Genomic DNA, 19056 nt, shown 5'->3' with positions numbered 1-19056 from the left:
CCCCCCCCCCCCCGCGGTGCCTTGGCCCCTCTGGGCTGCCAATAAACTGTTACAGCCACAGGAGTGTGCGCGACTAGGGAGCGGGGAGAGGGCCTCAAACACCAGGACTGAGTAGACGGAGGGGCGGGTGCAGAGCTAGGTGAACTTGCGGATCTCGGTAGTGGGGCGGAGCGCGCCCGCTCCCACCGCCCCGCCCTAGGAGGCGGGGCTCGCGCCCGCGCAGTAACCACGACGGCGGCGCGGCGGTGCATTGTGGGAGCCTCGGGGATCGCTGTCTTCTCAGCCCACGCGGGTCGCGCCGCTGTTGCCGCCACCGGACACCGGGCGAGAGCGTCCGCAGAGCCCGCGCGCCGGTCCTGCCTGCGACTAGCCCAACACCCAGGGTAGAGAGGGAGAGTTGGAGCCGGAGTTCCCTCCGCGCCGCCAGGACACATCGGCCTGGTCTCGGCCACCGCCGCGCCCGCCGACCGCCCTGGAGCCGCTGAAGGACGTCCACCTGGGCCTGGCCCCGCCCGGCCGCGGCCCCGCTCGCCTGGCCCTCCTCTCGGGCCACTACCTTTACTATCACTACGGCTGCGACGGCTTGGACGACCGGGGCTGGGGCTGCGGCTACCGCACCCTGCAGACGCTGTGCTCATGGCCAGAGGGCCGGCCCGCGGGCGTGCCCGGGCTGGCCGAAGTGCAGGCGGCCCTGGAGGACATGGGCGACAAGCCCCCCGGGTTCCGGGGCTCCCAGAGCTGGATCGGTTGTGTAGAAGCCAGTCTCTGTCTCGACCACTTCGGAGGGCCCCAGGGGCGCCTATGTCACATACCCCGTGGAGCAGGGCTTCAGGGGGAACTGGAGAGGCTTTACTCCCACTTCGCAGGGGGCGGGGGGCCTGTAATGGTTGGGGGGGATGCGGACGCCCAGTCCAAGGCCTTGCTGGGGGTTTGCCTGGGATCAGGCACGGAAGCCTATGTTCTGATACTGGACCCTCACTTCTGGGGTGCCGCGAAAAACCCTAGTGAACTACAGGCTGCTGGGTGGGTGGGATGGAGAGAGGTGGGCACAGCCTTTGACCACAACTCCTTCTACAACCTGTGTTTGACCAGCCGCAACTCCCAAAAGCAGCAGCACGCACTGGACTGAGGCTAAGGTCCCAGAACTGAGAGGTCTCTGGCCCCAAACACAGTCACCTACCCCCTTTCTTAAACGTAAAAGCTACCCTGGGCCTTTGAAGTCCATAAAATGGATGGCCCGAGCCCATCTTGGGGGGGGGGGGGGGAGAATTTGGGGTGGTATGTAATAAACAGTCAGTCACTATGGAAGTGCTTTTATTGGCAGTAGGGTTGAACGTACAAAAAATTCTCAACTGGATGGGAGGAGGCAGTCACAAGTATAGACGATACCAGGAATGAGGAAAAGCTCAAAAGAAATCCACATCATCTGGAGCATCCAGGTCACGGTACTCCACAATAGCCCGTGGGTCTCCTCGGACCATCCTGGGAGATAAAAAAAGAGGTAAGACAGAAGGAGAGTTGAAGGTCCCTAAAAGAGAGCTTAAAGAGGGCAAGAAAGCTTGCACATCACACCTTAGCTCATTCTCACCTGTTTCGAGGCTTCCCAGGATAACCTCCTTGGCCTCGAAAGGCATCATAGTTCCCTCGACCAGCACCATAGGGGGCATGAGGGTATGGAGGCCCTCCCGTGGGGACTGCAGGGCGGACGGCACCAGCTATGAGAGAGATCACTGTTGAGTCGAAAACCTGTGACCTCAACTACACCTTGGTTAAGTTCCCTTTCTCCCAGCCCCTCATAATCCACCAAGCCTTTTCATGTCCCTCCTATACTTACCTCCATAGCCCAAGATGGGGGGCCGGGGCTGACCATAGGGCATCAGGCCCTGTGGAGTCTGGTGTGGGTAGGGGAGTCCCGGGGTCAGGCCTGGGGGGAGTACAACATGGACAGGAACATGAATTACTGCGGGGGGGGGGGGGGGGGGGAGGCAATGGGGAATGACAACTGGCTTTTAGGAATATGGCCTGAGAGTGGGATACAAGTTTTCTGAGGACCACAAGGTATGAGAACCAGAGTCCTTGAATAGTCAAGGGAGAGGGAATGTGGCAGACCCTCATGGATCGTATCTTACTCTGGGCAGGGCCAGGTGGCTGGGCTGGCTTGATCTCGGGCAGAGCTGGGCGCTTGGCATCAGTGAGAAAGTTGTTAAAAAACGCCACCTCCTTCTTCACTTCCTCAATTTTCTCTGCATGCTTGTTGAAGATATGTTTGCGTACAAACTCAGGGCCCTGAGTAAAGGGGAAAAGGGTCAGTCAGAACACGGCAAGCAACGTGGAAGGATGATCACACCCCCCCCCCCCCCCCCCCCCCCCCCCCCCCCATTCCACGGAGCCCATTCCTCCCCAGGCCTGAGGAGGCTTCTGGCTCCACCCCCTCCTCCCACAGGTCTAGCACACAACTCCCTAACATCCCAGACCTTGAATTTCTTGCCACTGAGAGGGCATAGCCACTTATCCTTGCCCAGTTCCTGAGTGTTAGAGGTGACAAACTTTTCCACTTCCTGCTCGGGGTCTTTGCGACCCATCTTCTGAGCCTCTTCCTCTGAAAGAGATTCCCGTACACTCAGCAGTGGAGCCAGCTTCTCCTCGAATGTCTTCTGCCACTCTAGCACTGCGATTTGGAACAGACGACAGGTTGGAGAGGGGAGCCAGAAGCAAGGAATAAGAGATAAGGGGCACCTGGCTGGCTCAGTCACTACAGCACGTGACTGCTGATCTCAGGGTTGTGAGTTTGAGCCCCACGCTGGCATCGACAATCAAAAAGGAGGGGATAAAAGGAGAGGGTGGTAGGGCACTGCTATCCAAACACATCTAAGGCCAGAGGCAGCTGAAGAGAAAGGGAAACCAAAGGGGAATCAGGACTGGGGAAGCTGGGAGCCCACCTTCTCCATGACTAATGCGGTTGGGTGGCATGGGCCCACGAACGTGGATGATGCCACAGCGGTTGGGCATTTCATCCTCATTGGGGTACTCGCACGTGTTATAATAATCCAGGGAATGCACGATGCGCAAATAGAGGAGGAGTTTGTCCAAAACCTAAGAGAAATGAGCAGCTGTGAGTTCACCACACTCTTGCCCCTCCGATGCTCTAAACCAGGAGGATCCTGCCCGCCTGCTCTTGCCACACTCTGCTCTCGCGGGCACCTTGATCAGTTTCTCATCCCGCTCCACGTTGATCTCTGCCGGGTTCCCCTCCTTAGGGGGCTCCTCAGGGGGGGCCCCCCCACTGCTCCCGAGCAGCTCCTCCTCCTCCGCGCTCACTTCCTCAATCAGATAGTCCGTGATATTCTTCAAGATTGGGTTCTGGGAGGGCAGACTCTGGTGGGGAGGAAAAAGAACAGGTGAGGCAGAGAAGCCCAGGAACCTCTTCACGTGAAGCAGAAAGGAATCCAGGGTTCACTGGGCCTATTACCACTGTTTCATTGTTTGTCTTTTTTTATTCATTCTATCCCTAGCAAATCATCACTAATGCCAACCTGTCCTGCTGGAAGCTGGAGGTGCTGCCCAGATAGAGAGCCCAAGTACAAGGGGTCAACACTACAGATCAAGTGAGACAAGACCAGAGGTGCCCAAGCAGACGACATGACTGCTTTTGAAAAAGTTCCACGGGGAGTCACTGACTGTTGGCAGAGGAGGTGTCCCAGGCTCAGAGGCCCAGAGCTGGGTCCTGTCATCCAGCGTATGGATCAGTTTGGCTGCCAACTTGATGTCGTTGCGCACGATCTGCTTGTGCTGGGTAATGCCATTGATGTTGCGGACTCGACGGGTCAGGTCTCTGTTCACACCAGGGCTCAGCTCACATTCTCGGAGCTGGAGGGAACAAAAAGCTTACCAACACTTGCCCCAAAAAGCAGCAACTCAAAGACTGGCCTACTAATTAGATCAGTGATTAGACTGAGCTCACGGAGAAAAGGGACCAGAAGTCTTACTCGCAGTAACAGCCCCAGAGCCCAGCCCAGAGACAACAGCATGTTCTTTTTTTTTTTTTTTTTTTTAATGTTTTTTTCAACGGTTTTTATTTATTTGTGGGACAGAGAGAAACAGAGCATGAACGGGGGAGGGGCAGAGAGAGAGGGAGACACAGAATCGGAAACAGGCTCCAGGCTCCGAGCCATCAGCCCAGAGCCTGACGCAGGGCTCGAACTCACGGACCGCGAGATCGTGACCTGGCTGAAGTCGGACGCTTAACCGACTGCGCCACCCAGGCGCCCCTAGCATATTCTTAATGTGAGCAGACTGAGTGGATGAAATAGGGGGCTCGACGGGTGAATCAAAGAACAAAGGAATCCGAGGTTGTGTGCAACTGAGAGCCCATTCCGCACTTACTCGGATATTCTGCAGGTTCCAACAGATCTCTTTGATGTTAACACTGCGATCAAAGGTCACCCAGCCGCGGCGGAAAAACCTACAAAAGAAAGGGTCAGCATAATCCTGGCTGGTGGAGGAGATGCTGGCCATTAGCCTTCCCCTGCACCTTATCTCCAGGGTATCCAGGGTCACTCTTCTCTCCATTCCTCACCTCCTCTCAGGCTGGGGTTCTGACAGCGCCACACGCATGAAGCCGGGGTATCTTTTACAAAGCTGGAAAAGCAGAGGAACAGAAACCCCACTGAGCGAGTCACGTTACGCTTCTTCCTCTAATCCCCACGTCCTCAGAACCCTAGAATCGTCTTTGAATCTTTACTCAAGCAAGGAAAGACCAACAAAGGACGTTAAGAGCAATGATGCAACCGGGGCCTGCCCACAAAAGACCCGGGCCCGCGAGAAGGGGGCTTCCCTATTAGAGAAATAGGGATATGCTAGAAGCAGAGCCAGATTATCTTCTTCCCACCACCAAAGATGGAGCCCGGATGCCATTCCTGCCCCCAGTAGCGCTCTCCCCACTCACAGAAATGATCTCTGCCCTCGAGATGTTGGGTGCGATGTTGCGCATGAACAGGGAGCAAGTCTTATGGAGGGGGCGGGGTTTACATTCCAGCCCCGGAGTGTCCTTAGGCTTCTCCCTTTCTTCTTCTTTGGGCTTCTCCTTTTCCTTGAGTGCTTCTTCTATGCAGGAAGTGGTGGGAGTTGGTGAATTTTTATTTGTCAATGTTGAAAGGGAAGATAGAGAAGCTGTCAAACTCCTGCTACATCATCTCCCCAAAGCCCCCCCCCCCTTTATCAATTTCACCCACCGTCACCTCCCCTACCCCTATTCAGTAGGAAGAGAATGGAACAGAAACAGAATAAAACCTACCAGCCTCTTCCTTCTCTTCCTCAGCTTGGCCACTCTCGGACTCGGACTCCGACTCGGACACGCTGCCTTCGTCAAAGCTGTCGTCACCGCTGTGCTTCCTATTCCGCTTCTTGCTACTCTGTGAGAGGCACAGCAAGACAAGGGGAGTCAGATAGCCAGGACCCCAGTCCTGACACTGACCCCCGAGCAAGAAACACCCTACTTTTGTTTTTTGTTTTTTTTTAACACTTTTTTAAATTTATTTTTTTTAATGTTTTATTTTTTTAGAAACGGAGCACGAGCAGGGAGGGGCAGCAAAGAGACAGACACAGAATCTGAAGCAGGTTCCAGACTCAGCTGTCAGCACACAGCCCAACGTGGAGCTTGAACTCGTGAACCGTGAGATCATGACCCGAACCGAAGTTGGACACTTAACTGACTCAGCCACGAAGGCGCCCTTAAGATTTATTTTTGAGAGAGAGAGAAAGTGCAAGCGGGGAGGGGCAGAGAGAGGGGAACAGAGGATCCAAAGCAGGCTGTGCTGACACCAGCGAGCCTGATGCGAGCTCGAACCCACAAACCACAGGATCATGGCCTGAGCCAAAACTGGACATTCAACAGACTGAGTCACCAGGTGCCCCTACCCTACCTTTTTGGCATCTTTCTCAGAGTCGTCTTTCTTCTCTTCCTTGTCCCCATCACCCTCAGATTTCTTAGTTTTGTCATCATTAGAAATGTCATTTTCAGCCTGCAGGTAAAAAGACAATCACAGGCATGTCAATCTTCCCTTCAATCTGTATCAGAGCCCCGCCCCTCCCCTACAGCTGAGCCCAGAAGTCTGCCTCCACCTCTCCCTGGACCAGGATACAACCTTCCGGTCCCCCCACCCCCGCCACGGAAGCTGCTCTATTCTCCTCCCCAGGTGCTCACAGGCAGCACCCAGCAAGCCCAGCCCGCAGACCTGTTTGCCGTCTTCTTTCTTGTCGTCCTTATCATTGGCCTTGCGCTCTCCATCCCCCAGGCCTGGTCCAGCCCGGCCTTCCTCTTTCTTGCTGGGCTCCCCAGGCTTTCCCGCCTGCTCCTCCTCCTCCTCCTGCTCCAGGATGCGCAGATCGTTCTCCGTCCCTCCTTCCATCTTAATCACAGCTGCCAACAAAGGGAGCAGAGGTCACAATCCCAGGGCTGTGACCTTCTGCCTCTGGTTTGTCAATGGACTTCTATTTCCCAGCCAAGATCTTGGTTACCAGACACCGTCTTCCCCTCCCAATCTACACACCTGCATCCAGCATCTTGACGATGGCATCAGCTTTGTCTATGTCCAAGAGAAGATTATCAAACCAGCCACTCTCCATGAGGGACAGGAATACCCTCAGTCTGTTTTGCAGGGCCCCCCGGGCCTCCTGCCGACGCTTCCCCACCTCATCTGGGTGGTACTTAGACCGAAACCTGGGAAAGGAAGTGGGGAGGGGAAGAGACAAAATAGTCACTGGATGCCAGGGCCAGGACATGGGGAGGGGCCCAGGAAGGTCAGGGCTTAGCCCCCATCCTCTCACACCCACATAAAACCATGAAAGCAGAAAGACTGGGGAGAGGGGTGCACTAGAACCACCCAATACCCCCAAAAGGAACCAGAAGGTCTGCTCGGAGAAGATTTGGGGGAGAGCCAGGAACTAAGAGCTCTGGATTTGGGAAGAGCAACGACTACAGGGAGAGGCCAGGGTTAGAGAGGCAGAATGATCGCCCTGAGTCTCTGGGAAACACTAACTTGAAAAAGTGTAGTTTCCCAAAGCTTCCAAGAGGAAGGCTAAGGAAATAGTAGGCCCCAAAGAACCTCCCTCTCCTTGTAAAACCCAAACTAGAGTAATTAAAAGGACTGCTCCCACCAACTCCCTCCATCCCTAGGTGGAAGACAGAGGGAAACCTGAAATGCACCAGACAGGAAAAGCCAAAAAAGGCAGAAAAGCTTTCTCCCCCTTGGGAAGAAAAGGAGATGGTGGAGGGACAGGAAAAGACCAAAGGGAGAAACTGAAGTGCCCTTGTAACCTCAGGTACTGCCCACAGGGGGAGAGAGAGGCAGGCGGAGGATCAGGGTGGAGCATGAAAAGGAAACATTTATAATAGGGGGGGGGGGGGGCGCAGAAGAAAGGAGTATGAGAAAAAACAGAAAAGGAAAGTGTGAGAAAGTCCCAGAAATCGAAAACAAAGGGAAAAACAACTAAAGGTCAGAGAAACTGAAAAAACCAGAGGAAAGAAATGTTAGGTGAGGTGCAAGGACAGAGACAAAGAAAGAACAAAAGGTACATGAGAGGATGAGACCAGGACACAGAGAAAGAAGAAAGAGGGAACAGTGACAGACAAAACAGAACCACAAGTTGAGCGTGAGAGGAAAGGAAAGCCGCAGGCGTCACCTCCAGGATCTTTACCTTGGCCGCTTGGTCAAACAGAGCTCAAGATTTAACTAGCCGCGCCCAGGGCCCATGCTGGCAGGTGGGCCACCGGCTGGCTCCTGGCTGGGGCGTCCCGGCCCAGATGCCCCACCCCCGCGGGGCTCCGCGGTGGGGGCCCTGACTGACTAGCTGCCTGAGCAATCACATTCAGCTAAACCGCTGCATTGTGCACAGCGGTGCCCTGCCTGTCTGCCTGGCCGGGGCAGCGCGGCTCAGCCCAGGGGGCTCATGTATGGGCTGGGTATGGTGGGGGTGGAGGTGGGTTTGCTCCGAGCTCCGTCGATGAGCGGGTGTAGTTCCCAGTTCTGGCTCTTTTCAAGGAGGAGGAGCAGAAAGAGGATGAGGAGGAGGAGGAGCAGGAAGGGGGGAAAAGATGGTTGATTAAAATCAAAACATCCACAAAAGGAAAAAAAATTCAAAATTCTTTTCTGTCAAACGACCCTGAGATCTTTGCTTTTTCTTGTCTGGATTCACTCGTTGCTTTTGGGAGAACACCACAGCCACACAGGGTCCCGGCGATCAGGGATGGCAATGACCCAATACCAGCAAGTGGGAAGCAGTCTGTCTGCTGCCCCAAGGGAACAGGTGGCTCTGGCCAGCTGCCTGGAGGTGTCCCACTCACTGAGGACAGAGGGGAAGCGAGGTGGGGCGGGAGGCCGTGGCAGACGGTGAAGTGAGGAGGAGAACCCATCAGCCAATGCTGTTGTCCTTCCCATCCCCCGCCCCCAGGAAGTTCTGGATCGGGGAAAATGGGAGAGGACAGGGCTGCAGGCTCCACTGGCGGGGCCAGGGGACACATGCTAGGGAACAGACAGGAGGAAAACGGGGGCACTCACCACTCCTCATCTTTATGAGCCAAAAAGAAATCTTGCATCTGCTGCCTTCGAAAATCCAGCTTATAGTCATTGTAACGCTTTACAGCCTCAGTCTCGTCCACAGAGTCATCCAATGACAGGAGAAACTCCTTGAAAGTCTTCATCACCGGTGGTGGCACACCCAAGTCAATCTCTGCGATGCTGCCCAGCCTGGGGGGGGCCCGGTCAGGAAGTCTTGGTTGTGGGGGAAGAGGGTGGGGGGGATGGGGGGGCCGAGGTAGCCAGCTGCCCCCTTCCTTTGCCCACCACGGACACACACCATAGGCACCAACTGCTTCCCGCCCCCACAGGCACCCCTCTGTACCTAACCCACTTCCTGGCTCCAGCTGCGGTCTCTGGCAACCCCAATCCATCCCCCGAACCTAACAACTCCCTTTTCCCAGGAACCCCAGAACCCCAGGTCTTTACCTGGCCTGGATAGGTAGAACATGGTGCTGCATGATGTGGACGTCTGGGTGGCCCCAGGGCTGAGGGGGGCCATAAGTTGGGCCCCACCCCCCCCAGCATAGGGCATCTCATAGCCACTGTGGTATGGGTCAGAACTGTGCTCATCCCTGAGGGTAGGGGACACAAAAGTCAGACAGAGAAGGGCATCATGTCTCCAGAGCACGAAGGAAGACGGGACAGAGGAAGGGGCATATGGAATGTGGGCTCTCACCCAAGGGTTTAAAGGGACAAAAAAAGGGGGGTTTATAGGAAGTCCTCCAACTTCCTATAGGAAAGGAAATGACACAGTCCTCAGCCAAAGTGCCAACAGACAGCCAAGGCCCGGTGGAACTGAGGCTAAGGAGAGAAGGCAGAGAAACCGTTGCCACCTCACCAGTCTCGCCTCATGCGCTTTTGTGGGGGGCTGAGTTCATGGCGGGGAGGAGAGAAGCGCTCTCGCCGATTCCGGTCATAGTCCCGATATTCACCCCGACTGCGACGCTCCCGGCCACGGTCCCACTCTCTGGCGATTAAGAACAAGTAACGGTCAGAGGACACAGCCGGCTTACACTCCTAGACATGCCCTTCCTATCCTGAGACACCAGACTAAAAGCCTACAATTACAAAACCATTCTCTAAACAGAAACAAACTTGCCTACTGCCATCGCTTCAGCCGTCACCCGCACACTGATGGCTGTCCCAACTGTTCCTCCAGACCAGCACCAAACGCCCACCACTATGGCCACTGCCACTCAAATTCAGGTCAGAACTGAGCCTGTCATTTCTAACACTTCAAGCCCAAACTTGCCTCCCTCGTCCCGTTTCCCACTCTCGGGTGTATCAGCACATCACCAGGTATCCGACTTATCAAGTGTCACCCTCACCCCTCATTTGTTACTGGTTTCTTAATCCTCTGCCTCAGTGCCTATCAAGGCTTTCCTCTTCCTTGCCCTGCCCGCCAACTTCCCTAGTCCCTGTGCCCTGACCCTGGTCCTCTCTCCTGTAACCACAACATCAGTGTATCCACCTCTGGTCCCTCCCACTCCTCTACTGTCAAAGCGATCTGTCTCAAACACAGAGGTGACCAAGCCATGCCCTTCCTTGCTAAATGCCAGTATACAAACTCTTCATAACCTTGGCTCCTGCTGTCTGTCATTCCAGCCTCTCCACTAGTCACCCGCCATCTCCATCCCAACCTTAAAAAGAAAATCCTTTGTTCTAACCCAGCAGTTTTCCAACTTTTGGTCTTGAGTCCCCCATCCCCACCTTACGCTCTTTAAAATTACTGTGCAGGGGCACCTGAAGCATCCAACTCTTGGTTTCGGCTCAGGTCATGATCTCACGGTTCCTGAGTCTGAGCCCTGCATCAGGCTCTGCGCTGACAGCACAGCCTCACTGGAATTCTCTGTCTCCCTCTCTTTGCCCCTTCCCCGCTCACACACTCTCTCCCTCAAAAGTAAACAAACATTTAAAAAATAAATAACGCTATTGTGCACATCAAAGAGTTTTTGCTTATGTGGATGGCATCAATACTATACTCAAAATTAAAACAAAGAGACACCTGGGTGGCTCAGTCGGTTGAGCGTCCGACTTTGGCTCAGGTCATGATCTCACGGTTCGTGGGTTCGAGCCCCACTTCGGGCTCTATGCTGACAGCTCAGAGCCTGGAGCCTGCTTCAGGTTCTGTGTCTCCCTCTCCCTCTGCCCCTCCTCTGCTCGCTCGCACTTGCTCTCAAAAAAAAAAAAAATTAATAAACTAAAACAAAAAATTAACACCTATTAATTGTGAAGTTACATATCAACATAAATTACATCTTTTTATGAATATACAGCTATTTTCCAAAACAACATTTAATGAGAAAAGTGACATTGTTTTTACATTTAACAAATCTTTTCAAGGCCTGGCTTAATACAGACAGCTGGATTCTCACATTTGCTTCTACATTCAATCTACTGTAATGCATTGTTTGGTTGAAAATATGAAGAAAATCTAGCCTCACAGATAGGCAGATGGAAAAGGGAATCCTTTTAATAGTCTTCTCAAAAAACTAGGGATATTCTTTGATACTACCGAAAACTTGACAAGAGATAGTTTCTTTTCTTTATTTATTATTATTTTTAATGGTTATATTTATTTTTGACACAAAGAGACACAGAGCATGAGCAGGGAAGAGGCAGAGAAAGAGGGAGGCACAGAATCCAAAGCAGGCTCCAGGCTCTGAGCTGTCACCACAGAGCCCGACGCAGGATTCAAACTCACGAACCATGAGATCATGACCTGAGCCAAAGTTGGACGCTCAACTGAATGAGCCACCTAGGCAGCACCCCCTCACCTTTTTAAAAAATGTTTATTTACTTATTTTGAGAGAGAAAGAGAGCAGGTGCATGCAAGAGCAGGGGAGGGGGAGAAAGGGAGAAAGAGAACCCCAAGCAGGCTCCATGCTGTCAGCACAGAGGCAGAGGAGGGGCTCAATATCACAAACTGTGAGATCATGACCTGAGCCGAAAACCAGAGTTGGACGTTTAAGGCACTTGGACAGCCAGTCGGTTAAGCAGCCCACTTAGGCTCAAGGTCATGATCTCTCTTGAGTGGTTTGTGAGCTCAAGCCCCACATCAGGCTCTCTGCTGTCGGCACAGAGCCCACTTTGGATCTTCTGTCCCCCTCTCTGCCCCTCTTCCACTCACATACTCTCTACCCCCGCCCCCTCTCAAAAACAAATGTTAAAAAAAAAAAAAAAAAAAGACTTGGACATTTAACTACTGAGCCCCCCAGGTGTCCCACAAGGAATATTTTCTACTCTGCTACATTTAAATCCATTGTTCTATCTTGCTCTGTGAATGGATCTTGGCACATTTCATCATACGATATCAAAACATTATATTTATTAGTATTACCACCTAACTCATCAGAAAAGTCTTAAAGTAATGGGAGGCTGTCAAACTCACACTGGTAGATAAAAGTTTTCTAAAATTTCAATTTTCACTGCCAAGTTCCACTTCCTCACTGGCAACAAAGCTAACAATTTTCCTTGAAGTAACATAGATCCTTAGTCTTTTTTCAAAAAAAATGTCTCAAATACCCAAACAGGAATAACCACTGTCCAATAATCTTTCGTTCAGGTAAAAACGACATCTCACCAAAGCAACCACACACCTGTTAGTTCAACTCCAAACTCAGCTCTTCTTTGAGATAACCACTGTACTCCTATACGCTGCATAAATGCTTCATGCAGATTTCTCACTCATCGTGTGTGTTACGGAGACACATAGACAAAAATTCAACTTAACAGAATTTAAAATTTTTACTACTTCATCAAGGACATTAAGTGAACCTGTTTTGTTTGTGTTTTTTTTTTTTTTAACTGTTTGGTGCCACTGCCTTTATTTGCACTAAGACACCAATGGTTTTCCCCCCAATACTATGAACCAACAGAGAAAATGACCATACTCCTTCAAGTTACTATGAAAAATACAGTTATAACACCACAGATCCCGAGGGTCTGTGGACCACATTTTGAGAACCACTACCCTAAAAAAACTAGACTATGGGTTCTTTTCTGCACACAGTGTTATGTCCCCAACTCCAAACTATTCACTCAATCTGTGTCTGGGGAATTCCCAATCATCTTTCCAAGTCTTGCTAAGGGCCACTTTCCTGCAGCTCTCTCTGACATATAACCTCCACCTCTACTCTCCCCTCCGTTCTAAGATCTGTTCTTTCAACACTTAACCATCTTTAGGATGATCTCTTATATACACTCAATTGCAGGGCACACCCAAGGCCATTTTGCCCCCCACTCCAAGCTCCAGACGATAAACTCTTTAATTACAACAAACACTTCCTACCTATCTTCAGAATTCAGAACAATTTTGATTTTCTTTTTTCTTAGAGAAACCAGGGAAAACAAAGAGCGACAGTCCCCCCAGTGAAGAGATACAAATTGAATGATTTCCCGAACTGTTTTTTCAAAAGGACACTGAATGACTAAATACTATTACAGTAAGTCACCTCAAGCTTTTTTTTTTTTTTCTTTTTTTCTGGTAATGTTTCCAAGTCAAGCGTCATCAGCACTGATATTGCTGATTAGATTTGTGGTGTCCTTTATATTTACAAAATTTTGCGCGGTTGCCCTTAACTTCATTAGTTTGTTTGAAATCACCTCTCTCTGTGGAAACACCTTAATGATAATTAACTCCAGAACATCCCAGAAAACTAATGACTAGCTAAGTCAAACCTAACCAACTAACCTAACCATCACTGTCCAAAGAACTCTTTCTGATTTTAGGGAAGACAACTACAAGATATTTAACCATATTCTGCCAGGGAACAGGTCTGATCTGACAACCTCTCCAAGTCAAGTCAATTCGAAAGCGTCACTTCCTTTGAATCCACACCTCTGAGGAATAATTTACAAACAAGAAAATGCATGCATTTTAAAAACATTACTTCTTCATACTCCAACTCTTAGGTCTACTGCTTTGACTTCATATACGTTTCAAAATCAAGCCATAGCTAGCTAGCTCTTTGGCAAACAGCGAATAGGTTGACCGACCGGAAACGGTCAAGCATAAGCGACTTCATGTGGTTCGCCCTATATAACGAATAAAGGCAATGCAACGAGGGAGGAGTGCAAAAGAATGAGATAGGGGGAGAAAACTAAGAAAAGGAAGTCTTACCGGTCATTCCAATCGTCTCCTCGACGTCTTTCATCTCTTTCGCGAGAACGGTCATAGTCGCTGCGCTCTCTTCTAAACTTGTCCCTGCGCCTTCGGTCGTACTCGTCGTCACTGTCCCCCATGGTGCGGTGTGAGGGGGCCTGGAGCCCGGACAGAGGTGGTCAGGGTGCGGAACAATGACCAGGGCAGGAAAGGACCCAGAGCTGCTCCGGGGCAGCACGCCCGCCTCCCTCCGCAAAGGCCAGCCTTCCACTGTCCCCGCCATCCCAAGCCCTCTTCCCGCGCAGGTGGACGGCTCCGACACTCGCCCCCAGGAACTCCCTGCCCACGCCCGCCCGAACCCCCTCCCTCCCGCCCGCCGCAGCCCCGACTCTCCAGGCCCCGCCCCTCCCCCACCTGGGAGCTTCGCGGCCGTTAGTCTCGCGCTCCCGCGGGCTAGTTTTCCGGGAGAGCTGGGCCCTCCTCTCGCCTCGGGCGCGCGACGAGGGCGGCGCGGACGGTGAGAGGGAGACGCGAGGCTCTCAGCGAGAAGGCCGAGGAGAGGAGAAGAAAAGTGGGACAGCCGGGGATGGGCGGTCGGCGCGCGCCGCTCGCGCTGCGCCTGCGTCACCGTCGGGACGGGGCCCCAACCACAAAGTAGTCCCCCGCGGCCTGAACTGGAACTTAAAGCACACAGCGAGAGGCTGGGAGCACCGCGGGATGATGGGAAGGGGCGGGGACCGGAAGTCTCGCGTGCTCTCTGGAACGAGAACTGCGCGCGGACGAGAGAAATTACGGGAGCCGAGGTGGACCAAGCGAAACCTCGGCCGGGTTGTAGAGCCTTATGGGCGTGAAGGAGCGCGTCCTCCCGTTGAGGTCGAAGGTCGTTGTCACTCGGATGTGTCCGGGGTCGCAACCAGTTCGTGTCCAGTTGTTGTCCCCCCAGCCACCCTGCTTGGGCGCCTCCTGACCTCATCGGGGCGGTTTTCTCCTCCTGGCGCAGGGCAGGGAGTTGGGGAATGCAGGCGTTTAGCGGGGTGGAGCAACCATTTTAAAGCATCTCCCACCATTTTGTGCTGCAGCAGAGAACCAGGCTTTTTGCTGCCTCAGTATGCACCATATGCAAAGCCCTGTGACTGCTGTATCTCAACAGAGGCGCCCCGTCTTGTAAGCGAAACCGGCAAATCTGTCTTATCCCCAACCAATGCTTGGTTGGGATAGGCTATAGGTTGAAGTCTTGATCAACAGGGGGAGTCTGGCTTGCCCCAGATTAAATGCATCACCACCCGGGAGATAACACCCAAGTCCTTGTTCAGGGAGTGGAGTGTGAGGCTTAAGAGTAGGAGATGCTGTCTCCCTGGAGCATGCCGCAGCTCACTCCCAGCACGGGGAGAGGGTGTACAGTGTAGTTGCCAAAAACCAGGACTAGGACCAAGAAGACCCAGGCTCTGACCTTGGTACTGCCATTTGGGAATCATGTCATCTGAGATCACTTCTATAAAAACGCAGGGAGGTGCAACAGTTGTGCGTGTGTTAGGCTGCTGTGAGAATCAGATGAGACGACGCGCTTCAGTGGGTTTTGTAAACTCTTGAGGGATTATTATTTCATGATTGGAGGAAGAGGAGACAGCATTTGGTGACAAAGTTGTAAGGGTAGATGCCAGAGAGGGTGGGAGAATGCAACAGGTGCTTCTGGGGAGACTCAGCAGTCAGTGGTGACAGTGGCTGAGAGCTCCTGGATGCGCCAGGCACTGCAAGCCTTGCACAAGATGTGCCCATCCAGCGGGTAACAGCCCTGACACTCACCCTCGGAAGAGAGCAGCAGCCCACACTCCTGTTGAGACAGAAGCAACAGCTTTCTATCAGGCCTGGATCCCTGGGTTCTACCATATCCAGCACCCCAGACTCCAAGAACCCCCGCTTCCCCTTGCCCAGGCCCCTGACCTCGCACTTATAACAGCCAACGTGAAAACTGCGATCCAGAGCAACGATTCGTACGGTCTCCTCCTGACCTGGCTCAGGCATGATGGCCCCACCACATACTGAGCATCGTGGGGCAAACTTCCTGGGTCAGGAGGGAACCAAGGAGGCTGTCAAGCCCCAGGGTTGGAGGTGACTAACCATGGAGCCCAGAGAAGGTAGGATACACGAGGGAACGGGAGAGACCAGGGGTATGGTCTTAGATCTTAGAAAAGAGAGTGATGTTAACAAGAAAGAGACCAGGCCAGGGGTGGGAGACCAGTGCTGGGGCATGAAGGACAAATGGGGAAGATGGGGAAGGTCAGACATCTGAGACAAAGGTGGGAGACCCAGCCTGACCTGTGGAAGTCCTCAATGCAGTGGATCTGGCTGGTGGCATCCACCGTGAAAGGGATACCATCGAGGCCACGGTGGCACACCACACAGGTAAAGCAGCTAGGGTGGTAGGCCTTCCCCATCGCCCGTAGGATCCGGTCCAGGATGGGTTGGGAGCATGTGGAGCACTTCTCCAGGGTGGCCTAACAAGAAGGAGGGTAGGAGGTTTGGGGCTGGGGAGGCCCGCTGGCCCACCCATCTGTTTACATAGCCCCCTGCAAGGGATTCATTGAAAAGTGGCCTTGAACAGATCTGCGTAGAAGTCCTAGCACAGCAGCCTCCCAGATAAGTGACTTAGTCTCAGCTTCAGTTTCCTTCAGTAGTCATAGGTGCTCCACAGGGGTGGCGGTGTGGGAATTTAACACATTCCCTTAACTCTAAAATAAATGTCTGGCATTTGTAAGGGACCATTGTCCTTTCCCTCCAGCAGCCAGTATTTAGCGACTTTTATAATCCCTCCCTTCTTATGTGTCAGTTTAGCGCCCCCCCCCTTTGAGCTCTGTACGTTTTATGGGGCTCGGGCATATGGTCCCCACCTTAGATGGAAGCCTCCTGCCTCCTGCTGTTGACACCCCCAGCCCACCTACTCACCACGTAGCAGCTCTCACAGTATGCCCTTCTCTCCACGGCATAGAAGTGCTGGCCCCGAAGCTGGGCCCGGCACGTAGAACACACAAAGCAGCCGACGTGAAAGACACGGTCCAGGGCCACAACCCCGGCCCCATCCCCAACCACATCTTCTCCACAGCCGCCACACCGCCCTGGGGACAAGGAAGGACAAGGTGAGTCAGTACAGAAGAGAAAGGTAGATTCTCTGGCCCTCTGACTCTCCAGCCCCCTTCCCACCTCGGGTCAGCTCACCAAAGTACTCCCCCGTGGGAGGGTGGTTCATGTCGTGCACCAGCTTCTTGGTCAGCCTCTCAAGCTCCTCTTCAGGAGGCTGGCTCAGGGGGACCTGAGAGGAGGGAATCAGGGGTTCAGCCCTACCTCTAGCTCTCTGTGCTGTCAAACTTCCTGAAGGTGACCAGGCAATTCCACCCAGAAGTCTCATCTGAGAAGGTCTCAGCGCCGGGCCCAGGGGCACACCTCCAGGAGCCAGTGAACAGCCCTAGCCCTGCCCGCTTATATTTTCTGACCAGCACAGCGTGCTCACCCAGAGCACCAACCCGACAGGCCTCTGACAACAAGGGCATTAGACACCACTCCCACCCACCCAATCAGTATCCAGTTGTCTGTGAGGACCCCAAATCCCAGTTACCCGGGACTTACCTGGGGTCCGTACCTGCCACCTCGTCCTCCTCCTGCGGCCTCCTCTTTACCCCCTGGACCTGGCTCACGGTGGCTCCTATAGCCAGCCCCCCACACTTCACCTCGGCCTGGGAGAGGAAAGTGGGGGCCCGGGAGGGCCCCGGAGGCCTGAGAGGCCCCCCGCCTTGGGGGGCCACAGCCTCTCACCGGTTGTGCCACCTTCACTTGCACAGGGAAGGCAGGACCGGCGGGGGTGCTGGCTGTAGCATAGGAGGCCGGAGTGGGACCCCCATAGGAGGACGCAGAGAGCTGTTGGGGAGGAATCGGAACACCCCCTCCATTCGGCTTCAGGGAACCTGAGCCCGTGCGGTAGGCATGGGGCTGAGGGGGCTCATAAGCCTGGGGAGAAACACAGACCGGGAGTGAGCAGACCCATTCCAGGACGCACACCTGTGGAAGCCCCCATTTGTGCGGCCCCAAGATAACCACTGGTCTTTGACAAGGGCTCATCCTCAAGAGGTAGACAACCTGGTGGGCTCTGGTGGGCCAGCTTCTTCCACGCTCCTGTGTGTATCGCTCACACAGAGAGGGCTGGGCTAGACTGAGAATCTAGAGAAGGGATCAGACTAGGGAGTGGGGAGGAGGGCAGGAGACAAGGAGCAGGGGAGGGACAAGGCAGGCCAGTGGGTCACCTGCCGGTCTGACCGCCGTGGGGCATGACCACGACCTCCATCCAGTTCAGCCAGCATGCTGGTCAGTGAATCTATTTCAGCATCCAGACTTCCTGGGCGCAAGGCCCCCCTGTCTTGGGGGAGCCCCTGGGGATGAAGCAAAAGCCGGGAGAATTCAAATCACCTGTCCCGGGTGCCCACACCTCCCGCCCCCCACCCCCCAATTCCGGTTTCTCACCTGTGAGCGCTGGGGTGCTCCATGGCACCCCACCCAGGCTAGCCCCCGATCATCCGGTCCCCCCGGGGCCTGGTAACACTGCTCAGATGGGAGGGGGCAAAAATTGACCCTGGGGTGGGGCTGAAGTGCTGGGGTGAGGGAAGAGAGAGCCAAGGTGGGGATGGGGAAAGAGAGGAGGGTGACACTTCTGGAGGCCGCGCTCTAGGGTCCCTCATCTCCCCTCCCCCCCACACCTGGGGTCCAAGAAGGGAGCGGGAGGAGCAGGAACGGCAGGAAGCCGGAAGAGCTTCAGGGAAGGGGTGGCAGGGACAGGCAGGAGGCAGAAGGCAGAGGTGAGCGAGGAACGGCCAGTGGCCTCCTCAGCGGCACTGGAGCTGCTTTACCTGCTCCGTGGGCTGGCGGCGGCCCCGGGGCACCTCGGGAGAGTGCTCTTCCCAGAGGGGCTCTGGCAGGCTCCAGCTGCTTTGGGGGGAGCCAGGTGGGCCCCGACATGGCCTGGAACAGGGGACTCCAGACAGCGATCGGCCCCCGTGTAGTCCCAAGCCTCTGATCTTGACCTCTTTTTCCGTCCCACACCTCGTTTGAGACTCCAGGAAAGAAACTTTTTCTGGCTTTTTTTTTTCCCCTTCCTCCCCAATTTTGGGGACAGCCACGCCCCCGGTGACGTCACCGCATTCCTGGGGGAGGGTCACGTGGCCCCCTAGGCCCTAAACCGCCGTCCCTCCCCCAGTCAGCCCCCTCCTGCCGAGCAGGGAGGACTTTCCACGGCAGCCTCCGGTTCTACCAGTGCCCCCAGGCTGGCGCCCCAACTCTTGCACGTGGCCACCTCGCTGCTGGGACGCTCCAGCGCTGCTCTTTCCCACACTC

At 54.1% G+C, this 19056-nt stretch overlaps 3 protein-coding genes across 4 annotated transcripts; 1 reads left to right on the top strand and 2 right to left on the bottom strand.

Moving 5' to 3' along the window:
• The first annotated feature begins 93 nt into the window (after positions 1-93).
• On the top strand, positions 94-1407 carry UFSP1 (UFM1 specific peptidase 1 (inactive)). The gene has a single exon (XM_011290374.4). It carries the CDS (start codon positions 701-703, stop codon positions 1127-1129), a length of 429 nt encoding a protein of 142 aa, XP_011288676.1. The 5' UTR covers positions 94-700; the 3' UTR covers positions 1130-1407.
• Positions 1298-15035, bottom strand: SRRT (serrate, RNA effector molecule). Its single transcript, XM_011290377.4, is given in 21 exon segments — positions 1298-1482; positions 1589-1715; positions 1835-1924; positions 2130-2286; positions 2475-2668; positions 2940-3093; positions 3202-3375; positions 3679-3867; positions 4384-4462; positions 4577-4638; positions 4946-5103; positions 5294-5411; positions 5922-6020; positions 6234-6418; positions 6549-6718; positions 8556-8744; positions 9003-9087; positions 9090-9148; positions 9415-9543; positions 13699-13838; positions 14095-15035. Coding segments are annotated over 20 exon segments (2616 nt in total). The 5' UTR covers positions 13821-13838; positions 14095-15035; the 3' UTR covers positions 1298-1406.
• A 215-nt stretch (positions 15036-15250) lies between these two features.
• On the bottom strand, positions 15251-19023 carry TRIP6 (thyroid hormone receptor interactor 6). 2 transcript variants are annotated; one of them, XM_011290375.4, is made up of 9 exons: positions 18573-19010; positions 18190-18317; positions 17973-18098; positions 17302-17679; positions 16894-16987; positions 16624-16793; positions 15997-16175; positions 15622-15742; positions 15251-15511 (listed from the first exon to the last, which is right to left on the bottom strand). In XM_011290375.4, exons 1-9 carry the CDS (start codon positions 18679-18681, stop codon positions 15380-15382), a joined length of 1437 nt encoding a protein of 478 aa, XP_011288677.1. In that variant the 5' UTR covers positions 18682-19010; the 3' UTR covers positions 15251-15379. The 2 variants fall into 2 exon arrangements, with proteins under 2 accessions (XP_011288677.1, XP_019676086.1); XM_019820527.3 differs by lacking the exon at positions 15622-15742 and having other exon boundaries at positions 18573-19023.
• Positions 19024-19056: the final 33 nt, after the last annotated feature.

The sequence above is a fragment of the Felis catus genome, chromosome E3 (assembly GCF_018350175.1).
Source record: "Felis catus isolate Fca126 chromosome E3, F.catus_Fca126_mat1.0, whole genome shotgun sequence".
NCBI lineage: Eukaryota > Metazoa > Chordata > Mammalia > Carnivora > Felidae > Felis > Felis catus.
This window is presented reverse-complemented; position numbering and strand designations above follow the sequence as displayed.

Coding starts and splice junctions, on each gene's coding strand:
- UFSP1 (XM_011290374.4), top strand. CDS start 701: ATGGGCGACAAGCCCCCCGGGTTCCGGGGCTCCCAGAGCTGGATCGGT.
- TRIP6 (XM_011290375.4), bottom strand. CDS start 18,681: ATGTCGGGGCCCACCTGGCTCCCCCCAAAGCAGCTGGAGCCTGCCAGA. Junction 16,794..16,893: donor TCCCACGGGGGAGTACTTTG/GTGAGCTGACCC, acceptor CCTTGTCCCCAG/GGCGGTGTGGCGGCTGTGGA. Junction 15,512..15,621: donor TTGGCTGTTATAAGTGCGAG/GTCAGGGGCCTG, acceptor CTGTCTCAACAG/GAGTGTGGGCTGCTGCTCTC.